General features: G+C 41.7%; 1 protein-coding gene across 1 annotated transcript in view; it reads left to right on the forward strand.

Annotated features, from left to right (window-relative positions):
* SLF2 (SMC5-SMC6 complex localization factor 2) overlaps window positions 1-19,593 on the forward strand; it is a 52,579-nt gene that overhangs the window by 21,611 nt on the left and 11,375 nt on the right. The window contains exons 6-17 of the mRNA XM_054034311.1: window positions 12-94; window positions 947-1,066; window positions 1,731-1,898; window positions 6,833-6,935; window positions 8,852-8,927; window positions 10,544-10,685; window positions 11,421-11,523; window positions 12,468-12,644; window positions 13,309-13,406; window positions 17,894-17,981; window positions 18,575-18,703; window positions 19,492-19,569. Of these exons, the coding sequence (XP_053890286.1) occupies window positions 12-94; window positions 947-1,066; window positions 1,731-1,898; window positions 6,833-6,935; window positions 8,852-8,927; window positions 10,544-10,685; window positions 11,421-11,523; window positions 12,468-12,644; window positions 13,309-13,406; window positions 17,894-17,981; window positions 18,575-18,703; window positions 19,492-19,569 (1,365 nt within the window). The remainder of the gene's footprint in view (window positions 1-11; window positions 95-946; window positions 1,067-1,730; window positions 1,899-6,832; window positions 6,936-8,851; window positions 8,928-10,543; window positions 10,686-11,420; window positions 11,524-12,467; window positions 12,645-13,308; window positions 13,407-17,893; window positions 17,982-18,574; window positions 18,704-19,491; window positions 19,570-19,593) is intronic.

Below are 19,593 nucleotides of genomic sequence, written 5' to 3' on the forward strand. Positions count from 1 at the left end.
CTTCATTACAGCTTTCTAAGATTCCTGTTGTGAGTCAAGTGTCTTATGTGAACAGCCTAGAACATCTCTTGAAGGAGAAGGAAGAATCCAAAAGGTTAGCATGTTTATTATTTTAAGGTAAATCTAATAATACTTGTGAAAAATGCTAAACTTGCTTGTGGAATCATAGGTTCTTTATTCCTCCCAGAACTGGCACAGCGTGAGCAGTGACAAGTTAAGATTTGGCTACTGCTGCCTATACCTAGAGGGACCACCTGAATGTGTGTTAATGAGACTGTCAGTAAAGGGACATAGTGTTAGTTGTGGCTTTTGTGATGTTTACTTGTCCTTAGTCTCATTCAAGTTCCTATCAACTCCCTTATTGTAGGCCATCAAACAGCTGCTAGGCAGGCATGAAATAAAATTACTTGCATAGACTTTTTACTGTAGCTGCTTCTTAGCTGGTTGCTGTTATAGAGGCCGGCCTATCAGACTCTCAAATCTTTCTTGCTGCCTACTAAGATCACAGCAGCCAATTTGGTGGGTGCAGTCAATTAGCATCCTTCCAAGATGTCCTTAAGGCAAAGGCTGGAATGTGTAGTGATGCTAGTTTGTAATGATGGGAGGGGGTACTATTGACAGTCTAGCTAGTAATGAACTTGATCCTAGAAGTAAAGTCAAAAGCTGATTAAAGTAACAGAGTATTCTTCCCATTGATCTATTACCTGTCAGTAATAATTTCTCGATATTATTTACAAATAGGATCATACAGCTATAGTAGTCTTCATCAAATTTTTGTTTTAAACTGATATACTCAGAAGAGTATATTCAGCAAGTTTTATCACATAATGTGCTTCACATGATGCTTTAATCCAAGATCTGAACTCTAATCTACAATGGAACATACTTGTTTGTTGTAAAAATGGACTAGCAATAATATAGTGTTCTGCTCTTGCCTCCACTGCAGGGTAGATGAACTAGAGAAGCAACTACAGGAAGACATACAGGAAATTGGACTAAATCCGTCCTCTGGAGAGGAAGAGCAAGAAAACTCTGATGAAGATAGAGATCTGTCAGAAGAACACAGGTTTTTCCTCTTTAATATCACCTAAATCTGTTCTTTAGTTTCTTTAGTCTCCCACATGGGCACGCATACTCAGTGTAATGTTATTTATGTCAGTGGTTCTCAGCCTGGGGTCTGGGCCTTCTGTGGGGCCGCAAGCAGGTTTTGGGGGGGGGTCCACCAAGCAGGGCCAACATTAGACTCACTGGGGCCCAGGACAGAAAGCCAAAGCCCTGGGCTCTGAGCCCTGACATCCAGGGCTAACGCCGAAGCCTCAGCAACTTAGCTTTGTGGGGCTCCCTGTGGCGTGGGGCCCTGGGCAGTTGCCCTGCTTGCTATCCCCTGACGCTGACCCTGCTTTTTATATGCAAAAAAAAACAGTTGTGTGGCACAGGGGGGCCGTTGAGTTTTTATAGCATGTTGGGGGGTGACTCGGAAAGAAAAAGGTTGAGAACCCCTGATTTATGTGGCTGCTGTCACCTTATCCCTGTTACCTCTTTGTTTTTTAAAATGCAAGCTCCCCCTTTGTCTTCAGGGTCCTCCATAATTACTTGGCAATAACTGTATTGAATCTAGGCTAAAGAGGCTTTCAGTTTAAGGCTGAAATGTTCATCAGCCAAGGATTAAACTTTCTTAGACAGGAAGTACCAGTTATCTAAGTTCACAAGAATAATTGTGTGTATTACAGGGCATTTATAAAGAGGTTTTCGGTAGTATCTGATGCCATTCCTGATTATCATCCTGGAGAAGAAATATTTCACTTATCAAATTCTGGGGAAATCTTCAATCAGCATAACCTTGATTTGAGGAATTCTGGTTTCATCCCTCAAAATCCTATAGAAAAACTTCTTCTTAGGTAAGGATATCTTTTTTTTCTATGTTGTTGCCCTTTATTTGGAAGGCTGTCATAATGGCTAACTCTTTCTGAAGAGTAAAAAAAAAATACCTTTGGATGTAAGTGAGTTCTGCTTTAACTTGGAAAACAGTGCTAATCCCTTTATTTGGAACTGAGGTTTTCCCAGAGGGCTTTACAAAACAATTGTACCACTGCTTGAAAGGAAGCTTTGCTGTTTCCTCCTGTAGGTGGGAACCTGGGTCTCCTGCCTAGTGGTTAGGGCTCCAGGTGGCAGCTCCACCTCGTGGGCACAGTTCCCGAGTGGCAGCCCTACCTTGGTGCAGTTCTCAAATGGGGTAGGGAACCCCGGGCCCCCCCACTTCACTGGGTTCTGATCCAGGGCCCAGGCAGTTGGTTTGGCTTCACTCACCTGGTAGTGCCTTGCATCAACCTCAAGCCAGCTTCCCTGGGTCACTTCCTACCTCCCTCTGCATCCTCGTTGGCTGTCCCTGGGGAGTGCTGCCTTCTGGGCTTCCTGCTCTAGTCCGAGTCTCTGGGTGCTAGGGTGCCGTGGCTCCTCTGTTCCTTGACTTGGTGCTGTATTGGGTCACCTCCTTCCCTGGAGCTCCTAGAGTATATCCTTCTCCGTGGCCTGTCAGCCCCAACTATGCTGTCTGGCTGCCTTTTCAATCCCATCTCCGACCCAAGAATGCTGGGCACAGGCAGAGGTGCAGGGCCTCCTGAGCCCAGAGTTGCTCCTTAACCCCGCCTGTCTAGTGAGGGGTTTATAAACCCAGTCACACCTCCTCAAGGCCCATTGAACAACCTACCTCCATTTTTCATTAGCATGGATGAAGAAGGATTCAAGATGGAGGGCTTCCCCCTGTTTTTGTTGGCTCTTGGGATCCTTGGCCCATGGAATCCTTCACAAGCTTGACAGTTTGCTAAGGCAGAACTGAAAAATACAATACAATGAATGAAGAAAGTTAGCTGCTTGGGTATGGGAAGACCAAGAAGATAGGGTCTCATAAAATGGACTCTGAGCTGTAGTACTTGTTGCACACGTTTGTAGAAAGATTTCCATGCTAAGGAGGATTTAAACAAAATTTTTACAACTTAATCATTATGTTCTGGGATGACATGAAACCTAGAATCCTTCGTGTATCTAATCACGCAGCCCATCAGAACTAGTTGAGTCTCATTGACAAAAACTCTAGGACTGATTTAAGCCTATGGCTGTCTTGTCATGAGAAAATTTGGAAAAAATGGTAAGTCAGTCATGGCAAACTTCTTTCATTCTCTTTCCCTTACAGGGAGGTGGCACTTTATTCTTTATTTGTTTTACATTACCGTTTAGAGGCCCCAACTGGATCTGAAACCTAGTTGTGTCAAGCACTGCACAAAGATCTAATGGGGACAGTCCATGCCAAGAAGAGCTTGACATCTCGATAGACAAAACAAACCATGTTGTAAGGGAAGTAGAGGCACAAAGAGGTGAAGTGGCCTGTCTTAGGTCACACAACACATCAGCTGCAGAAAGAACCCAATTCTTCTGACTTCTAATCCAGTTCCCTATCCACTGGACCATACTGCCTTCCAGAGGAAGGGGAGGGAAACCAAGGCTCCAGCAGCTTCTCTTCATTCCCTTTTGGGGAAATAAACAGAAGTGGTTTCTCTTCACCTACCATCAGAGGATAAAATTAATAGGGACCTAAAAAAGTTACAATCTGTGGCATCCCTATCCCAGTTATCAAGGCTTAATCATAGAACTAAGATCCTTTGTATGCCTGTGTAACCCACAAGAGCAAAATTTCCTCATACTTTAAATGGTTTCATACACATCACAAAAGCCACAGCTGACACTATGCCCCTTTGATAGTTCAATAAAGGTCAAAACTCAGAATTTTAAAATTCTAACGTTTCACTATTCAGTTTTTAATTTTCCTTTTGCATTTCTCTTAGCTTGGGCAGGAAATTAGACTATGCTGCTGTCTTTTTTTATTCTTTTTTTAAAGTTAGTCATTTTCACCTCCAGAATCTCTTGTTTTATGATGCTATGATATTTGGCTTTTAACCACTGTAGGAAAATATTGGAATGCAAGTAGTTGTCGATCTTTTCTGTGTTTTTTTTTTGTTTGTTTGTTTGTTTTTTTTAATTTTATGAAACCATTTCCAGAATAGAGACTGAGGTGATTGGCACTTTCAGTTTAGAGAAGGGATATATATATATATAATATATATAAAATGACAGAGGTATACAAAATGATGATTTGGACATAGGATAAATAAGAGCATCTAGTTTTCCTTCTTTCTCATAATATAGGAACAAAAAATTCAATAGGATTGTAATTCCACAAGTATAAAACTGATGAAAGGAAATACTACTATGCATAATTAACCTGTGAAACTCTTACCACAAGTTGTTATAATTGAGGCCAATGATTCAGCAAATTAGACACTGATGATAAAAAATACATGATTATATTAGATGGTTGCTTAGAAGGGGTAAAAACACACATGCTTCAAGGTATAAGCCAGTATATAATTAGGAAGACACTTCATCTATGGGCTTATTTCACAAGTGTTCACTATAAAGTTTCTTCTGTTTTTCCAGTAAAGGAACTGATAGCACCTACTTTCAGAGGCAGGGTACTGGACTAGAGGGGCCACTGGTTTGATCCAGATTAGCAGTGCATATATTTGGTTATAAAAATAGAATCCAAATTAGTTTTAGAATTTTTGTTTCTTTATTAATAGAGCTAGTACACTGTTTAAAAAGTAGTGCTTTAAAACAGCCATATCTTAACAATTTTGCCTTTTAATGAAGACAAGTGAATATTTGAAAGCAAATTATCTTAAAATTTTCAATGTACATTATGACAATTGAGAGACTAATTGCTTTAACATTTGTCAACTGCATTTGAAAAGTTTTTTATTATGAATAAGGCCTTGTCTAAACTGCACAGTTTTGTCAACAAAAGTCAGCAAAACAGTAGTGGTATACACACTGAAATGTTTCTCCTGCTGATGTAATTCCCCTGGTATGCTGACATAATAAAACCACCTTGAGGAGCGACATAGAATTTATTGCGATGTAGTTAGAGGATGCAGCGTCACTTGATTATGTCTCCCTAATTTGCCTCCAGGAGGTGTTTCACAATGCCCCTTGTGACTGCTCGGGTCACCAGTTTGAAGGTACACAGGTATGCACCCCTCCCCCGTTCAAAGGCCCAGGAATTTTTGATATCCCCCATTTACTTGGTGTGCATCATCCCAGCTGACCATGCTGGCTTTATGCAGCAGATGCGTTCCTGCGTGGAGCACGCAGGAGCTGTTAAATCTGCTGAATATATGGGGAGAGGAGGTTGTACAGTCGCAGCTTCGCACCAGCCGTAGGAATTTCAGTACCTATGGGCTGATTGCTAATGACATGCAGGAGAAGGGGCACGAAAAGGACATGCAGCAGTGTCGTGCTAAAATAAAGTGCCTGAAGCAGGCATACCAGAAGGCAAGGGAGGCTACCCGTAGCTCTGGTGCAGCACGGAAGACATGCTGTCAAGGTTCCTGGTGTAAGGCTTCATGAGCCAAGGGGTATGCGGAGTCTCCAAGGATCACGATGGGCATTTGCACATCCCTCATTGGAATCTTCTGGAAAGAAAGTCCCAGCATGCAGCTGTCTGTTCAGTCCAGTGTTCCGAAAGATCCATGCATCATGCACCTTCTCTGACCACTCCACTTGATGTCAGTGAAACAGCCCGTATGATGCACCAGTGCCTGCAAGACCATGGAGAAGTCGCCCTTTTGGTTGATGCACTCTGTTGCAAGCTGGTCAGGGATCAAAATTGGGATATGCGTTCCATCCATTGCCCCATTGCAGCTAGGGAATCTCATTGCCTCAAAGCCATCAATTATTTCCTGGACATTACCGATAGTTACAGTCCTTCATAGCTGGAGGCAATTAATGGCCCTGCACACTTGCATCACTGCAGCACCTATGGTGGACTTTCCAACTCCAAACTGATGTGCGACTGACCGGTTGCAGTCTGGGTTTGCCAGCTTCCACACAGCAGTTGCCACTCATTTTTTCCACAGTGAGGGCAGCTCTCATTCTAGTGTCCTTGTGTCTGTCTGGGGCGAGCTCCACCCAAGGTTCCAAGAAGGTGGCTTTACGCAATCTGAAAGTTCTGCAGCCACTGCTTGTCATCCCATACATGCATCACGAGGCGATCCCACTACTCAGTGCTTGTTTCCTGAACCCAGTACCGACAGTCCATCCTGGCAAGCTGTTCCGTGAATGCCAGCAGCAATCTTGAATAATTTGTTTCCATGGCAGACTGCAGGGCAGGCATCACCGATTCACTCTGTTCTGCAGCTCATGAAATACTGCAGGACCAACTGCATTGTGTTCGTAATGCTCATCACCACAATGGTCAACAGCTGAGGATCCATGCTGTCAGGAACAGGTGGTGGGCACACGGTTACAAGGGCTATTGAAACTTCGTGGGAAACGAAGTAGGAAATCCATGGAATGATGGGACAGAGAGAATTGCATCACAGGATGGCGAGCACATCCCCATGATGCACTACAATCCATTTCCAGAGCTCCAAGCAGCAGAGGGTGACAAAGGGTGGTGAGTTGCACAGTGGAATAGCTATCCACAATGCATTGACTGTGGACATGCTCAGCTGACACAAGTAACGTTGCATGGACATGCTCCACCAATGTTATTAAAGCAACTTATGATCGTTGACAAAACTTAAGGTGACTTAACTCTGTAGCATAGACATGGCCTACAACTTGCATTCATCAGGAATGTAGTGAAAAGAATATCTGTAATGGATGTTTCATAAACTCAAATTCTTGTTAAGTGAGATCTTGGAAAAATATTGTTTTTATGGTTTTGGAGATATCAATTTTATCACCAAATTGATTCTTGTTCTTATCATTTTCTCAGATCAGAAGTAACACAGCAGCTTTCTTTAACAACTCAGGGTTTCCTCAGTTGTGCTTACAGTTGTACACCGTGCCCCATACCAGTTTTAAAGTGGCTGTTTCAGGTAAAATCATTACTATTTTCCACTTCTCCTATATAATTATATTCATGATTAGTTTATTTGGGGACCAAATGTGATGCGAATATCATACAGTTAGAATACCCAAGATTCTGAATCTACTAGATGAGTTTCTAATTTTAAACCTAAATAACCCTCTCTTTCTGGATCCTGATCTGTCCTCCAATCTGAAATATTTCAGCTGCATCTCTCTTCCTGCAAACACCAGAGACATTTCAGACATTGTGGGGTTCCGGGGCTTGGCCATGCCACTTCTGTCTTTTCGTCTTCCTGGCATTACAAACAGAATAGGATTTCGGCAATCCTGCCTTATTCTTTAGAATCCTAGTGTCTTAAATCTTATTTTAGGGGCAACAGAAAGCTCTCTTCCGTTTTCCCATCCCTGCTATCTCTTTTAGGAGATCAAATTTCTTGTACCCAGTCTGTCTAGTAGGACCACCTGCCAAACTTATTTTTTCTCCTCTTCCCTCCCCAATCAAGGCAGAGCAGGCCAAACAGAGCAAGTGAAAGACCAGTAGGTGCTCCTTCTGTCAGGAGTCATAGAAGGGTTAGGGAGTTTTGCCACACCTGCTCCCAGTCCATAGAACCTTATGCTGGGGAAAGGGTTCTGACTCTGGACAGCAAATCAGGGTTTCCATTCCCTTGTGACCTTTCCACCATTACCAGCAGGCTTCTGTAGAGACCCTCAACAGGGGTGGTTCCCTCCTGAAAGAGGCCTAAGGGTGGAATATCTAGTCTATCATGTGGCTACTGTTGACTTCAGACATGTGGGTACAGGAGTCTGTACAGCATAGATGTTCTCTGGAGCTCCTCCACGCCCTTCATTCCCTCTTTAGACCCAGAGAAATATTAAACCGACTGAAGGAGACCTTTCACTTCTATAGTTAAGGGCCTTAAAGCCTGTCTTTTGTGATAAAAGATGCTCAAGGCTGTAGTGTATATTCTCCACAGTAAAGAACAGATTATGAAGAGTTTGAGCTGTCTTAGACCTCAGGAGAACGAACAGGTAGACGAAGGCAAAGTTCAAGATTCCAGAAGGCAGGAGCCCACTTACCACATTCCACAGTGGCCTTAGGGAAAGACATGAACCACCATTTAGGAAATCTTCTTCAGGGTTGTCTTTATTCCTTTTAAAAAATAAAAACTTACTCCCCAGTTCTCAGCAACAATATTGGATTAATACAGTACTCCTGGTTTTAGGAAATGCTGCTCTCCCACTTTACCAATTTTTCTTTACTGTTTGCTACATCTCAAATGTTTCTGAGGGAAGAGGTCAAGATTCAGAGAGCAGATCTTATTACTGCATTTCCTTTCTTTCCCCCAATCTACCTGACTCAAAATAAGTTCTTCCTCTACAATCGCCTCTTCAAGGGTCATGTATATAGTTAATACATTTGAATAAGGTCTTAAGAGTTTATCTACTGAGAATTCAGTGTTTCAGTACGGTCTTATGGATGCTTATCTGGCCAAGAGTTGAAGTCAAGTCACAACTGCCTTCACTACTGGTTAGAAGAGAGACTCTGTCCAGGTGGCTTGGCTGGGGGAGAAGTCCATTCCAGAAGGAAAATCCTCATGTGACATATCTCACATTGAGGTTGCCGCTACTAGAATGAATCTTCTCATGGACTGTTGAGACATTGGGATGTAGGATTCTGACCTTATCCTTTGCAAGAATGTAACTTTTTATTAAACATTCACAAGATAAGAACTCTGTTTGAATGACGCAAATAGCCTGAATATCTTGTGGTATCATGCCTCACACTGTTCCTTGCTTAGGAGGCTTTGGCATTTATTTATTTTCTGTTACCTGTTTGTTCTCTTAACAAGGATTCAGATTATTTTATTAATAAAACCTCAGTGTAACTAATATGTAACTTAGTTTGTAATGCTTCTTTCAACAGATGATGTCAGTTCATTCAGACTACTATGTTTCAATGCAGATTTTGGATACTCTGATGGAAATAACAATTAAAAATGGTGAGTCTTTAAACAAGAGACAGTTGTCATTGACTGTGGATAATGGTCATTAGGCCCAAATCTAGAAAGAGGAAAAACAGAGAATACTCTGGTTCTCTTTGATTACATTGCCACTGTAGATCCGCATTGTGAGTTTAGGTCCCTTCACTGGGGGATATGGCGCACATTTCATAGCCACTAGTCTTGCAGTGATTGTGTGCAAGCCATGTAGCTGGTCATGATCTCAGTGTACAGCCGCAGAGGCAATACACACAATACAAAGATTACTCTGGTCAATTACCTTCCATCCTTGCCCAAATAGCATTAAAACTAGGACATCTGTCCAGTATATCAAATAGATCAGAAGTCTTTACCTTTTCCTCTGCATTTATTTTGTGAGGTATAGGCAAACGGTCCCTAGACTAAAAACTAGAAGGAAGTGTTGTTTTCAAACGGTTATAACCAGGACCCTAAACAGAAAACGCTGCATGGTTTTCCTTCAGGATGAATAGCAGAAGTGGTAACAGAGCGGCCCCATATATGGAAATTGCCTTCGAGCATCTGCCTCTGCTCTCATTTCCTGCTTATCCTCCCCTCTCTCATTTGCAGTCTCAAGGACTTCTGTCTGACCACTCCATATATTCTCCAGCTTTTTTGTTCATTCAAATCCCTCAAAACTCACTACTAATTGAAGCCTACCAGCTAATTCTTTTAATTAAAAATGCAGTCACTCACCCATTTCATATAAACTTTTACAAAGCTGGTATGGGTTTAGAGTTTCTCTGAACCATCCTATTTATTTTGTACTTGATTTCTGTTGTCTGTTTAGATTGTAAGCTTCCGGGACAGGGAACATGTCCTCCTTTGTCTTGTACATCACTGTGTGTATCTTTGTCTCAAATGTTGTTCAATAGGAGTAGGGTTTGATCTTGCCTGGGGCACTCAGTTCCCACCGTTTTCAGTATTCCTCACAGTAGCATCAACTCCCAGTTTACAAAAACTTAACCCAATTCAGAGCTATAATCCTGGGGTTTTTTTGTTGTCTGAAAAATTTTGCATCCAGTTTCTATCGTCCCTTCTTAACTTAGTTACCCCTAGACTCTAAAGCATCTTCTACAATTACTGTGTGTGTGTCAGATGGTAATGCATGCTATAAACCAATATCCCCTAGGCTTTGAGCATCATCTCTTTGTTAACTTACTCATGCTTGATGGCAGTTATACCTGTACAATACTTCCTGGTTTAGAAATTGTGTCCGTTCTTAGAGCCAGGCATAACCCTTCCAGTGTTGTTATAGTAGGCCCACTGGCAGTTTATCTGATCCTCTGAAAGTAACTCTCACTCCACATATCATGCCCTGGATTGGGCAGCAACTTCAAAAACTCACCTAAATCATAAACTGCTCTCAACTGGACAACCAATACCACCTTTCAGTGTCAAGCTCCACACCTTGGTGCTACAGAATTATCCTGGTGGCTTTGAGGATAACAGGCCTCCACTTCGATGTACAGAAGATCCTCATGTTAGTAGCGCTTAGCACTGGCATCGCATAGGGCCATTACACACATTCAGATTCTTTAAAAGCGACAAACTAAAATTAGCTTTTTAAACATTAATTTCTTGTTTTGTACTTGTAGCTTCCATCAGTGATGCACAGTCTAAAGTGTGGATTCCCTCACTGTCTGATATATCGGCTGTATTTATCAATATGGGAGTGCCTTTTAGATCTTTATTTCCTCTGCAGCATCTACAGCCCACCTTTAGTGAAGATGATATTTTGTAAGTATTTTGCTCTTGCTTTCTTTGCTCTAAACAATAAATATCCTCTCTCGTGCTGGAATGTAGACTAGAAGCTGCTTCCTTGGTTTTCTTCTGTCATGCCCACTCTTAACAGTGTACAACAGCCTGTTAACCATATAGTACATAGAACACATACCATTATAACAATTTCTGCCAATTAAATGTTCAATGAACCAGAGGGTTTATCGGTCCTTGGCTCTTCCTGCTTTAACTTGAGTTTTGCAAAAAGCACAACCTAGGAAATTGGGCCAAACCATTAAGAGTGCTTTAGAACAGTGGTTCTCAACCAGGGACCAGGGGTCCCCTAGGGGGACTCGAGCAGGGCCAGCATTAGACTCGCTGGAGCCCAGGGCAGAAAACCGAAGCCCCATTGCATGGGGCTGAAGCCTGGGGCCCTGAGCCCTGCCGCCTGGTGCTGAAGCCTGAGCAGCGTAGCTTCGCGAGGGCCCCTGTGGCGTGGGGCCCCAGGCAATTGTCCTGCTTGCTACCCCGTAACTCCAGCCCTGGCATTTATTTGCAGAAAACCAGTTACTGGGGCACAGGTGGGCCGTGGAGTTTTTATAGCATGTTGGGGGGCCTCCAAAAGAAAAAGGTTGAGAACCCCTGTTTAGAGAGACCCAGACCTTGTTCCCTATGACGCTTTCTAAGAAACGATGCAAAGTTTTCTTAAATTGAATCAAAATGGTTTTGGAATATCTTTCTTTTTTCTGTTAGATCTGAAATGCAAATAACAGTGGGAAAACAAACAAGTGGAGACACCTCTGCAGGTCCTGCTTTTTCTTGTCTGCCAGAAACCAACCTAATGAATGTGGTCAAGGTGAGATTTCCCAGTGCTGTTTTTTTAAGGGAGATCTATGTCTGTGTAGTACTGGGTATGTCTTGTGAAGGGAATACTATCCTGGAGAGCTCTTCTGAGTAAAAATTTAAATACAAAATTTTTAACTGGCTTCAAAAATATCTTGTGGAAATACTTTAATCGTCGTAACATATCATTTGTGTAGGGAAAGCGACAACTTTATTGATAACATTACTGTTTATAGGAAATATTTAGAGCAACATTCCTGAGAAATCCAGAATAATGTGTGTGTCTCAGGATGTCGGTTAAGGAATACATATATTTTCAGAAGAAAGTAAAGTGAGATTAACCCATACAGTAGTACCTGAAAAGTCTATAATTTTGACTAGGTGCTCTCAAGTATTGTTTGTTTAGCTGGGACGGTTGTCAGCAACTCATCACCATATATAAACAGGATGAGTGTTCCATGGGGGATCACCACCACTGCTACAGCACCTTTTCCCAGCCTCTCAAGGGAATATTATATTGGAATCAGCTGAAAAGACACCCTGTCTGAATGACAGAAAGGAGGGAGTGAACAGCTTAAGAAAAATGTGCGACTGTAAATGAAAGAATTCTCCCTTTCAGTCCCCTTGTATGATAGATGTTGCAAAGGAAATCCGTCAGTTAATACACATTTAATATGCCTGCTGACAAATTTAAGCTCCTACAATATATTTTAAAATACAGCAGAGTCCTGTTTTTCTGGTCTCATTGGGACCCCTTGCTAGATCCGATAAAGAATGGGAAAATGCAATGCTGCGTCGCCATCTAGTGGCCACAGGCGAGATCACCTGCTTCTGGAGTCCTGGTTGTTCCGTAAATGCCGAGAGCCGGTTAAGGAGGGGGTCGGATAAATGGGGTTCTACTAGAGTAATTTAACTAAAATCTCATAATTTAATGTTTGGTTTTTTTTCCCCCAAAAGTTTCTTGGTTTTTGTACAACTATGTATCCGGATGGTTATGCGGACCAAGAAATATTGCTGCTGCTGTTACTGCTATTTAAAATTAGCCTGGAAAAACTATTGAAGCAAATTCCATTGATAGATTTTCAGTGCCTGCTGTTAAAACTCCTGAAAAATATCAGAGCCTGGGATGCCAAGGTAACTTCATAACTAATTGTATAGTGCTAGGTATGCAGAGTTACAGCTTGAGTCCAAGGAAATCCTCTCTTGTTTAAACCTTGGCCCATATTTAAGTACATTCACATGGTCATCCTGATTTGTGTGTTTGACTTAGCAAAAAATTTCTTAACGTAAATAACAAAATTGCTGTTGGAAAATTCAGTATAAGCAAGATGAGTTTTGGATCTCTCCATGATTCCAGGGGGCAGTGACTGAGTATGTGGGGGAGCGGGATAAGTGTAAATATTTCTTTGCCATTGTGCTTGTCTGTCTTGTTTGTAAGTGAGTAGTATATTGACATGTACAAGAATCTGACTCAACAGAATTCTTGTAAATTTAGAATGTCTGCTTGAAAGAATGAAGCAAAGCATTATCCTAAATGTAGCTGGCAAGCGAGATTTTTGGCATACAACCTCGACTGTCCTGCTGTAAATTAATAAACCTGGAATATCCATGGCTGACTAGCTACAAATGCAATGCAGAAAATAGCATTGACATACTCTCCCTTCTTTCTGCACAGCTCCAGGGAGGGAATAATCTTCTGACTGTAGATATGTGGATTTTCTGACAACTTTTCATACATGTGACAGCTGACCATTGTAATATAATCTATTCTTAGTAAATCTTTTCTTTCCTTTTTAAGATGCCTCAGCTCTGTCTGACAATAAGTGAACTTTCCAGTCATCACCATGATCTCCTTTGGTTAGTTCAACTGGTCCCTAGCTGGGTAAAGCGTGGAAGGTAATAACAGTGTTGCATTTATTTGATAATAAGTTAACAGTTTATGTAATATCAAAATTGTACTAAGCACATTAGACATATCTTGAAATACACACAGGTTTAAGGAAAGAATCCTACAAAGAGTGGAGACATTGGAAGAAATTGCTAAGAGAAGTATAAAAGAATAGCATAATCATGTAGGTACTAAATCAAAAAGGCTAAGGCACAAAATGAGTCCCTTCTAGTAAGGGACATAAAAGGCAATACAAAGATTCTTTAATTACATTAAGAACAAGAGAAAGACAAAGGAAAAGTGTAGGTCCTTTGCTTAGTGGGCAGGAAAAGATAACTGATGACATCAAGAAGACTGAGGTAGTTTTGCTTCAGTCTTCACTAAAAAGGTACTCCACATAATATCAAGAACAAGGGGGAAGGAAAACAAACCGAAATAGGGAAAATAACAAGTTAAAGAATATTTGGGGAAGTTTGATATCTTCAGGTCAACAGGGCCTGATCAAATTCATCATCAGTTACTTAAGGAACTAGCTGAAGCAATCTCTGAACGGTTAGCAATGATCTTTGAGAATTCATGAAGGATGGTTGAGGCAAAAGATTGGAGAAGGGCAAACATGTGGAACAAAGAGGACCTTAGGCTGACAGGTCTAGAATTTCCCAATTTCGATACCTGGAAAGATTCAGGAACAAATTATTAAATAATCAAAATTAAATGTATTAAACAGTTTGTAAGCACCTAGAAGATAATAGGATTATAAGGAATAGCCAGCATGGATTTGTCAAGAACAAATCATGCCAAACCAACCTGATTTCCTTATTTGACAGGGTTATTGGCCTAGTGGATGTGGGGGAAGCACTACAACTTTTGACACAGTACCACATGACTTTTTTTCATAAGCAAACTAGGGAAGTGTGGTTTAGATGAAATTCCTGTAAGGTGGGTGCACAACTGGTTGAAAGACTGTACTCGCAGTAACTACCAGTGGCTCTCTGTCAAACGGTGAGGATGTTTCATAGGGGGGCTGGCAGGCATCAATTCTGGGTCGTGTGTGTGTGTGTGTGTGTGTACGTGTATGTGTACGTACACACACACACACACACTATTTTCATTAATGACGTGGATGATGGAATGGAGAGTGTATGTATAAAATTGGCAAATGATGTCCAGCTGAGAGGCATTGCAAGCACTTTGGAGGGCAGGATTAGAATTCAAAATGATCTTGACAAATTGGAGAATTGGTCTGAAATCAACAAGATAGAATTCACTAAAGACAAGTGCAAAGTACTTCATTAAGGAAAGAAAAATCCAATGCACAACTGCAAAATGGGGAATAACTGGCTAGGTGATGCTGCTGAAAAGAATTTGGGGGTTATAATGGATCACAAATTGAATGAGTTAACAATGTGATGCAGTCCCAAAAAGGGCTAATATTCTGGGGTGTATTAACAGGATTCTTGTGTGTAAGACCTGGGAGGTAATTGGGTCCCACAGTACTTGGCACTGGTGAGGCCCCAGCTGGAGTACTGTGTCCAGCTTTAGGAAAGATGTGGACAAATTAGAGAGTCCAGAGGAGAGCAACAAAAATGAGAAAAGATTTAGAAAACATGACCTATGAGGAAAGATTTATAAAACATGCCCAGCTTTTTTATCTTGAGAAAAGAAGACTGAGGGGGCACCTAATAAATCTTCAAATATGTTGAAGACTGATTAATTGTTCTGTGTCCACTGGAGGTAGAACAAGAAGCGTAATGGGCTTAATCTGCAGCAAGGGAGATTTAGGTTAGATGTTAGGAAAAACTAGCTAACTATAAATGTAGTTAAGCTCTGGAATAAGCTTCCCAGGTTTTTAAAAACAGGTTGGACAAACTCCGGTCTCAAGGATGGTCTAGGTTTACTTGGTCCTGGTTCAGCACATGGGGCTAGACTTGATGACTTCTCGAGGTCCCTTCCAGCCCTACATTTCTATGATTCAATAATTATATATGTAATTTGTGATTAACTTAGACCACAAGCTTAGTTTTAGTACATAGGCTTAAGTACTTGGGCTTGAAACACACTTTAGCTCTATTGCAAGGGCTTAACTACTTGAGATTCTTTTTGACATCATTTTTTCAATCACTCTGATGTCTGAATGCTCTCTGAAAGCAGTAATGTCAGTTTTTTCCCTATTTATTTTTTTAGGAAGTATTAATAGGTTTACAAATCCTTGCCATATAAATATTGGAAACAAAACAACTATTACAACAGTGTTTTTGTTTAGAGAGCTGTTTATACAGTAACACAGTGTTACCATATTGTAGAGTGAGCATCATTACAACGCTCATGCCTAAGGCTATTTTTTAGTCATGGCTCTTTGAGCTCTGGTCAAGTGAAAAATTCTCTAAGTCATGGACAGGTCACAGCCAGTAAACAAAAATTCATGGGCCGTGAATTGTCCATGACTTGTACAATATACCCCTGATTAAATCTTGGGGAGGAGGGCGACCTGGGGGGTGCCACAGTGGCAGGGAGGCGGTGGCCTGTGACCCCCCCACTGGTGCTGGGTGTGTGGAGGTGTTGGCGGTGCTGGCAGGCTCCCTCCCCGGAAGTGACAACATCCCTCAGCTCCTAGGCAGAGGCGTGAGTGCACCGCCCTGTGTGCTGCCTCCTCCCCGAGCGCCAGCTGCGCAGCTCTTATTGGCCAGGAACTGTGGCCAGTGGGAGCTGAAGGGGCAATGCCTGCAGGCACAGGCAGTGCGCAGAGACCCTGGCCGCGCCTCCCCCTAGGAGCCGAGCGATGTTGCCACTTCTGGGGAGGACCCCCCCCCCCCCCCCCCCCCGGAGGTAGGCGCCACCCAGAGCCCTCACCCCCTCCCGTGCCCCAGCCGAGAGCCCTCCACCCAACTCCTGCTGCTTGGGGGTTGGGGGGGGTGGCTGCTGCAGAAGCCTCAGAGGTCACGGAAAGTCACGGAATCCGGGACCTCTGTGACAAACTCACAGCCTCACTCATAACACCTCATTTTTAGTGATTTCATTACATTGAGTCAAGTATCGGGGTAGCCGTGTTAGTCTGTATCCACAACAACAACGAGTCCGGTGGCACCTTAAAGACTAACAGATTTATTTGGGCATAAGCTTTCGTGGGTAAAAAAACCCACTTCTTCAGATGCATGGAGTGAAAGTTACAGATGCAGGCATTATATACTGACACACAGAGAGCAGGGAGTTACCTCACAAGTGTAGAACCAGTGTTGACAGGGCCAATTCGATCAGGGTGGATGTGGTCCACTCCCAATAATGGATGAGGAGGTGTCAATTCCAGGAGAGGCAAAGCTGCTTCTGTAATGAGCCAGCCACTCCCAGTCCCTATTCAAGCCCAGATTAATGGTGTTAAATTTGCAAATGAATTTTAGTTCTGCTGTTTCTCTTTGAAGTCTGTTTCTGAAATTTTTTTGTTCAAGTATAGCTACTTTTAAATCTGTTATGGAATGTCCAGGAGGATTGAAGTGTTCTCCTACTGGCTTTTGTATGTTACCATTCCTGATGTCTGATTTGTGTCCATTTATTCTTTTATGTAGGGATTGTCCAGTTTGGCCAATGTACATGGCAAAGGGGCATTGCTGGCACATGATGGCATATATCACATTAGTAGATGTGCAGGTGAATGAGCCTCTGATGGTTTGGCTGATGTGGTTGGGTCCTCTGGTGGTGGTGTTAGAGTAGATATGGGGACAGAGTAGGCAACGAGGTTTGCTACAGGGATTGGTTCCTGGGTTAGTGTTTCTGTGGTGTGGTGTGTAGTTGTTGGTGAGTGTTTGTTTCAGGTTGGGGGGCTGTCTGTAAGCGAGAACTGGCCTGCCTCCCGAGATCTGTGAGAGTGAGGGATCATTTTCCAAGATAGGTTGTAGATCGTTGATTAATGCGCTGGAGAGGTTTTGGCTGGGAGCTGTACGTGATGGCCAGTGGTGTTCTGTTTTCCTTGTTGGGCCTGTCCTGTAGTAGGTGATTTCTGGGTACCCATCTCGCTCTGTCAATCTGTTTCCTCACTTCCCCAGGTGAGTATTGTAGTTTTAAGAATGCTTGATAAAAATCTTGTAGGTGTGTCTCTGTCTGAGGGATGGGAGCAAATTCGGTTGTCTCTTATTGAATTGAGTGAGATGTCAGTATTTTAATGTCTCAACTAGCCAAGGATCCATAAATAGAAGCTGGTATAACATTCCTGGAGAGAGAGGGCCTGTGTCCTGCACTGGGGGCTTAGAGGCAAGCCTCTGAGATGACATCGACATGTGCATGAGCAGGATTGCAGCAGCAGGAGGGAAACTCCGGACAGATGTTTACCCACTTGTTTATTTTGGGGCCTTTTACCCTTATTTAGTGAAGCTAGAAGATCTGCACTAGCTATGCAAAAAAGCATATGCTAAATACTTTAGGGAAATCATATTTTGTCCAATATGCAATGTAAAAAGCACTTATTTGAGATGTTCCTTTTTTTAAAAACAAACTTCTCTTTCAGACAAATAAGACGACACCTTAGCCTAACGATAATTTCAAAGCTTCTTAACAAAAAGTATACAAGTTTACCTGTTACCAGTGACCTGCAGGTACGGTATACATACCTTTTGTTAAAATTGTGTGTGTATGTTTGTGGGTTTTGTTTCATTTTTCCATTTAGTGATTAACTGTGTTTAATTTACATCTTGGTCTTGACTCTCTGAGGCTGATATTTGCTATGTTTTAGGAGCTCTGCAAGATGACAGATTAGATTTCTAAAATTCTGTAAATCACTAGTGATTTATGCTGTTAAATATAGCTTTTCAATTCCCTGACTTATTCCACGGTATCATTGCTTTATTCTGTAATATGTGATTTTTTTTTTTTAAATGTTAACTCCTTAAGATCCATTTTTCTGACAAAAATGGTACCCTGCCCTTTGCAAATTTCTCCCGCTTATTGCTTCTCATGCAAAAATCAGCCCTTGGTTACTAACATAGTGTTGGCTTAATGGTGGAAACACACAAGAATTAACTTGTTGTTTTGTGAATAGAGTAAAATTACCTACTATTTTAGATGTTGTTGTTTTCATTTCAGTGGACAAAATAATCTCTGACTGGTGGCGGTCTGTTTATACTGTATTGAGCTGTGCAATGTCAGTAAACTATACTAATTCCTAGAATGTTTGTTTGCTCTTATACAGATGTCTCTTCTATATCAGTATCTGGTGCAGATGAAGCCTTCTAACTTGTTAAAGAAAAAGATAGAAGCAAGAAAGGAGCAGCAGGATGACCTCAATGGAGAGTGCGATCATACAGAACTAGAGCAGCAGGTATATGTGTAGGACTAGTGATTTGCATTCCTCCTACACATTTATTTTGTAATTTGGAACATGCTGACTGTCATAATTTTAGAGTTAAGTGCTTGAGGGGTTCTGTGTATGGAATGCCTTGCAGCATCTTGCCCGTAGTATTTTTATCCATTCATTTGAGCTGAGATATTTATTTATTTATTTATTATTCAAGTTATGGTAGTGCTTAGAGGCCAGATGAGGTTGGGTTTGTATTTGCATGAAAAATGCTTTGCACATAATAAGGCACTTTGCACCCTAAAGAGCTTACAGTCTATATAAAAGTTGACTACTCTGCATTAATATTATTCTTTGCCTATATTGGAAGACTGGAGATTGCGTAGGATGGCTTTGTCTGAAAGCCATTCCTTCAGGATCTTGGTATACGTGTTTGTTGGGTGGGTAAAAGGAGAGAAAAACATAGCTACCCATTTTATGCATCCAGTTTGTTTTAATTATAATTGGAAATACAGAAGACCTTTCAGGTCATGTAGGGACCCATGTAAAATTGTTCCTAAATTGTATTTTCCAGTGCTCCTGCCCATACTCTTTCAAATTATTTATTTAGGCAAACTTTCAGATATACATGTTTGATGATCTGGCTTTCTTGAGGGCTTAAAACTAGATATTATAGCGCTAAAATAAAATGATCCTAAAATCAGTTATCAGTGGTGTAGTTTCAGAGGAGGGTGGCTGCACTCTGAATTTAACAAAGATTCAAGTTCATACTTGTAATATTAAAAGTATTAATTATGTTGGCTTCTTTCTAGGCATACTACCTGACCTACAGTCTTCTTCACTTGGTCAGTGAAGTTAGTTGTTTTGACGTTGTGAATTCTAATCAAAGGGTAAGTAACTGGCTCAAGTGATTG

The sequence above is a fragment of the Malaclemys terrapin genome, chromosome 7 (assembly GCF_027887155.1).
Source record: "Malaclemys terrapin pileata isolate rMalTer1 chromosome 7, rMalTer1.hap1, whole genome shotgun sequence".
In the NCBI taxonomy this organism is placed as follows: Eukaryota; Metazoa; Chordata; order Testudines; family Emydidae; genus Malaclemys; species Malaclemys terrapin.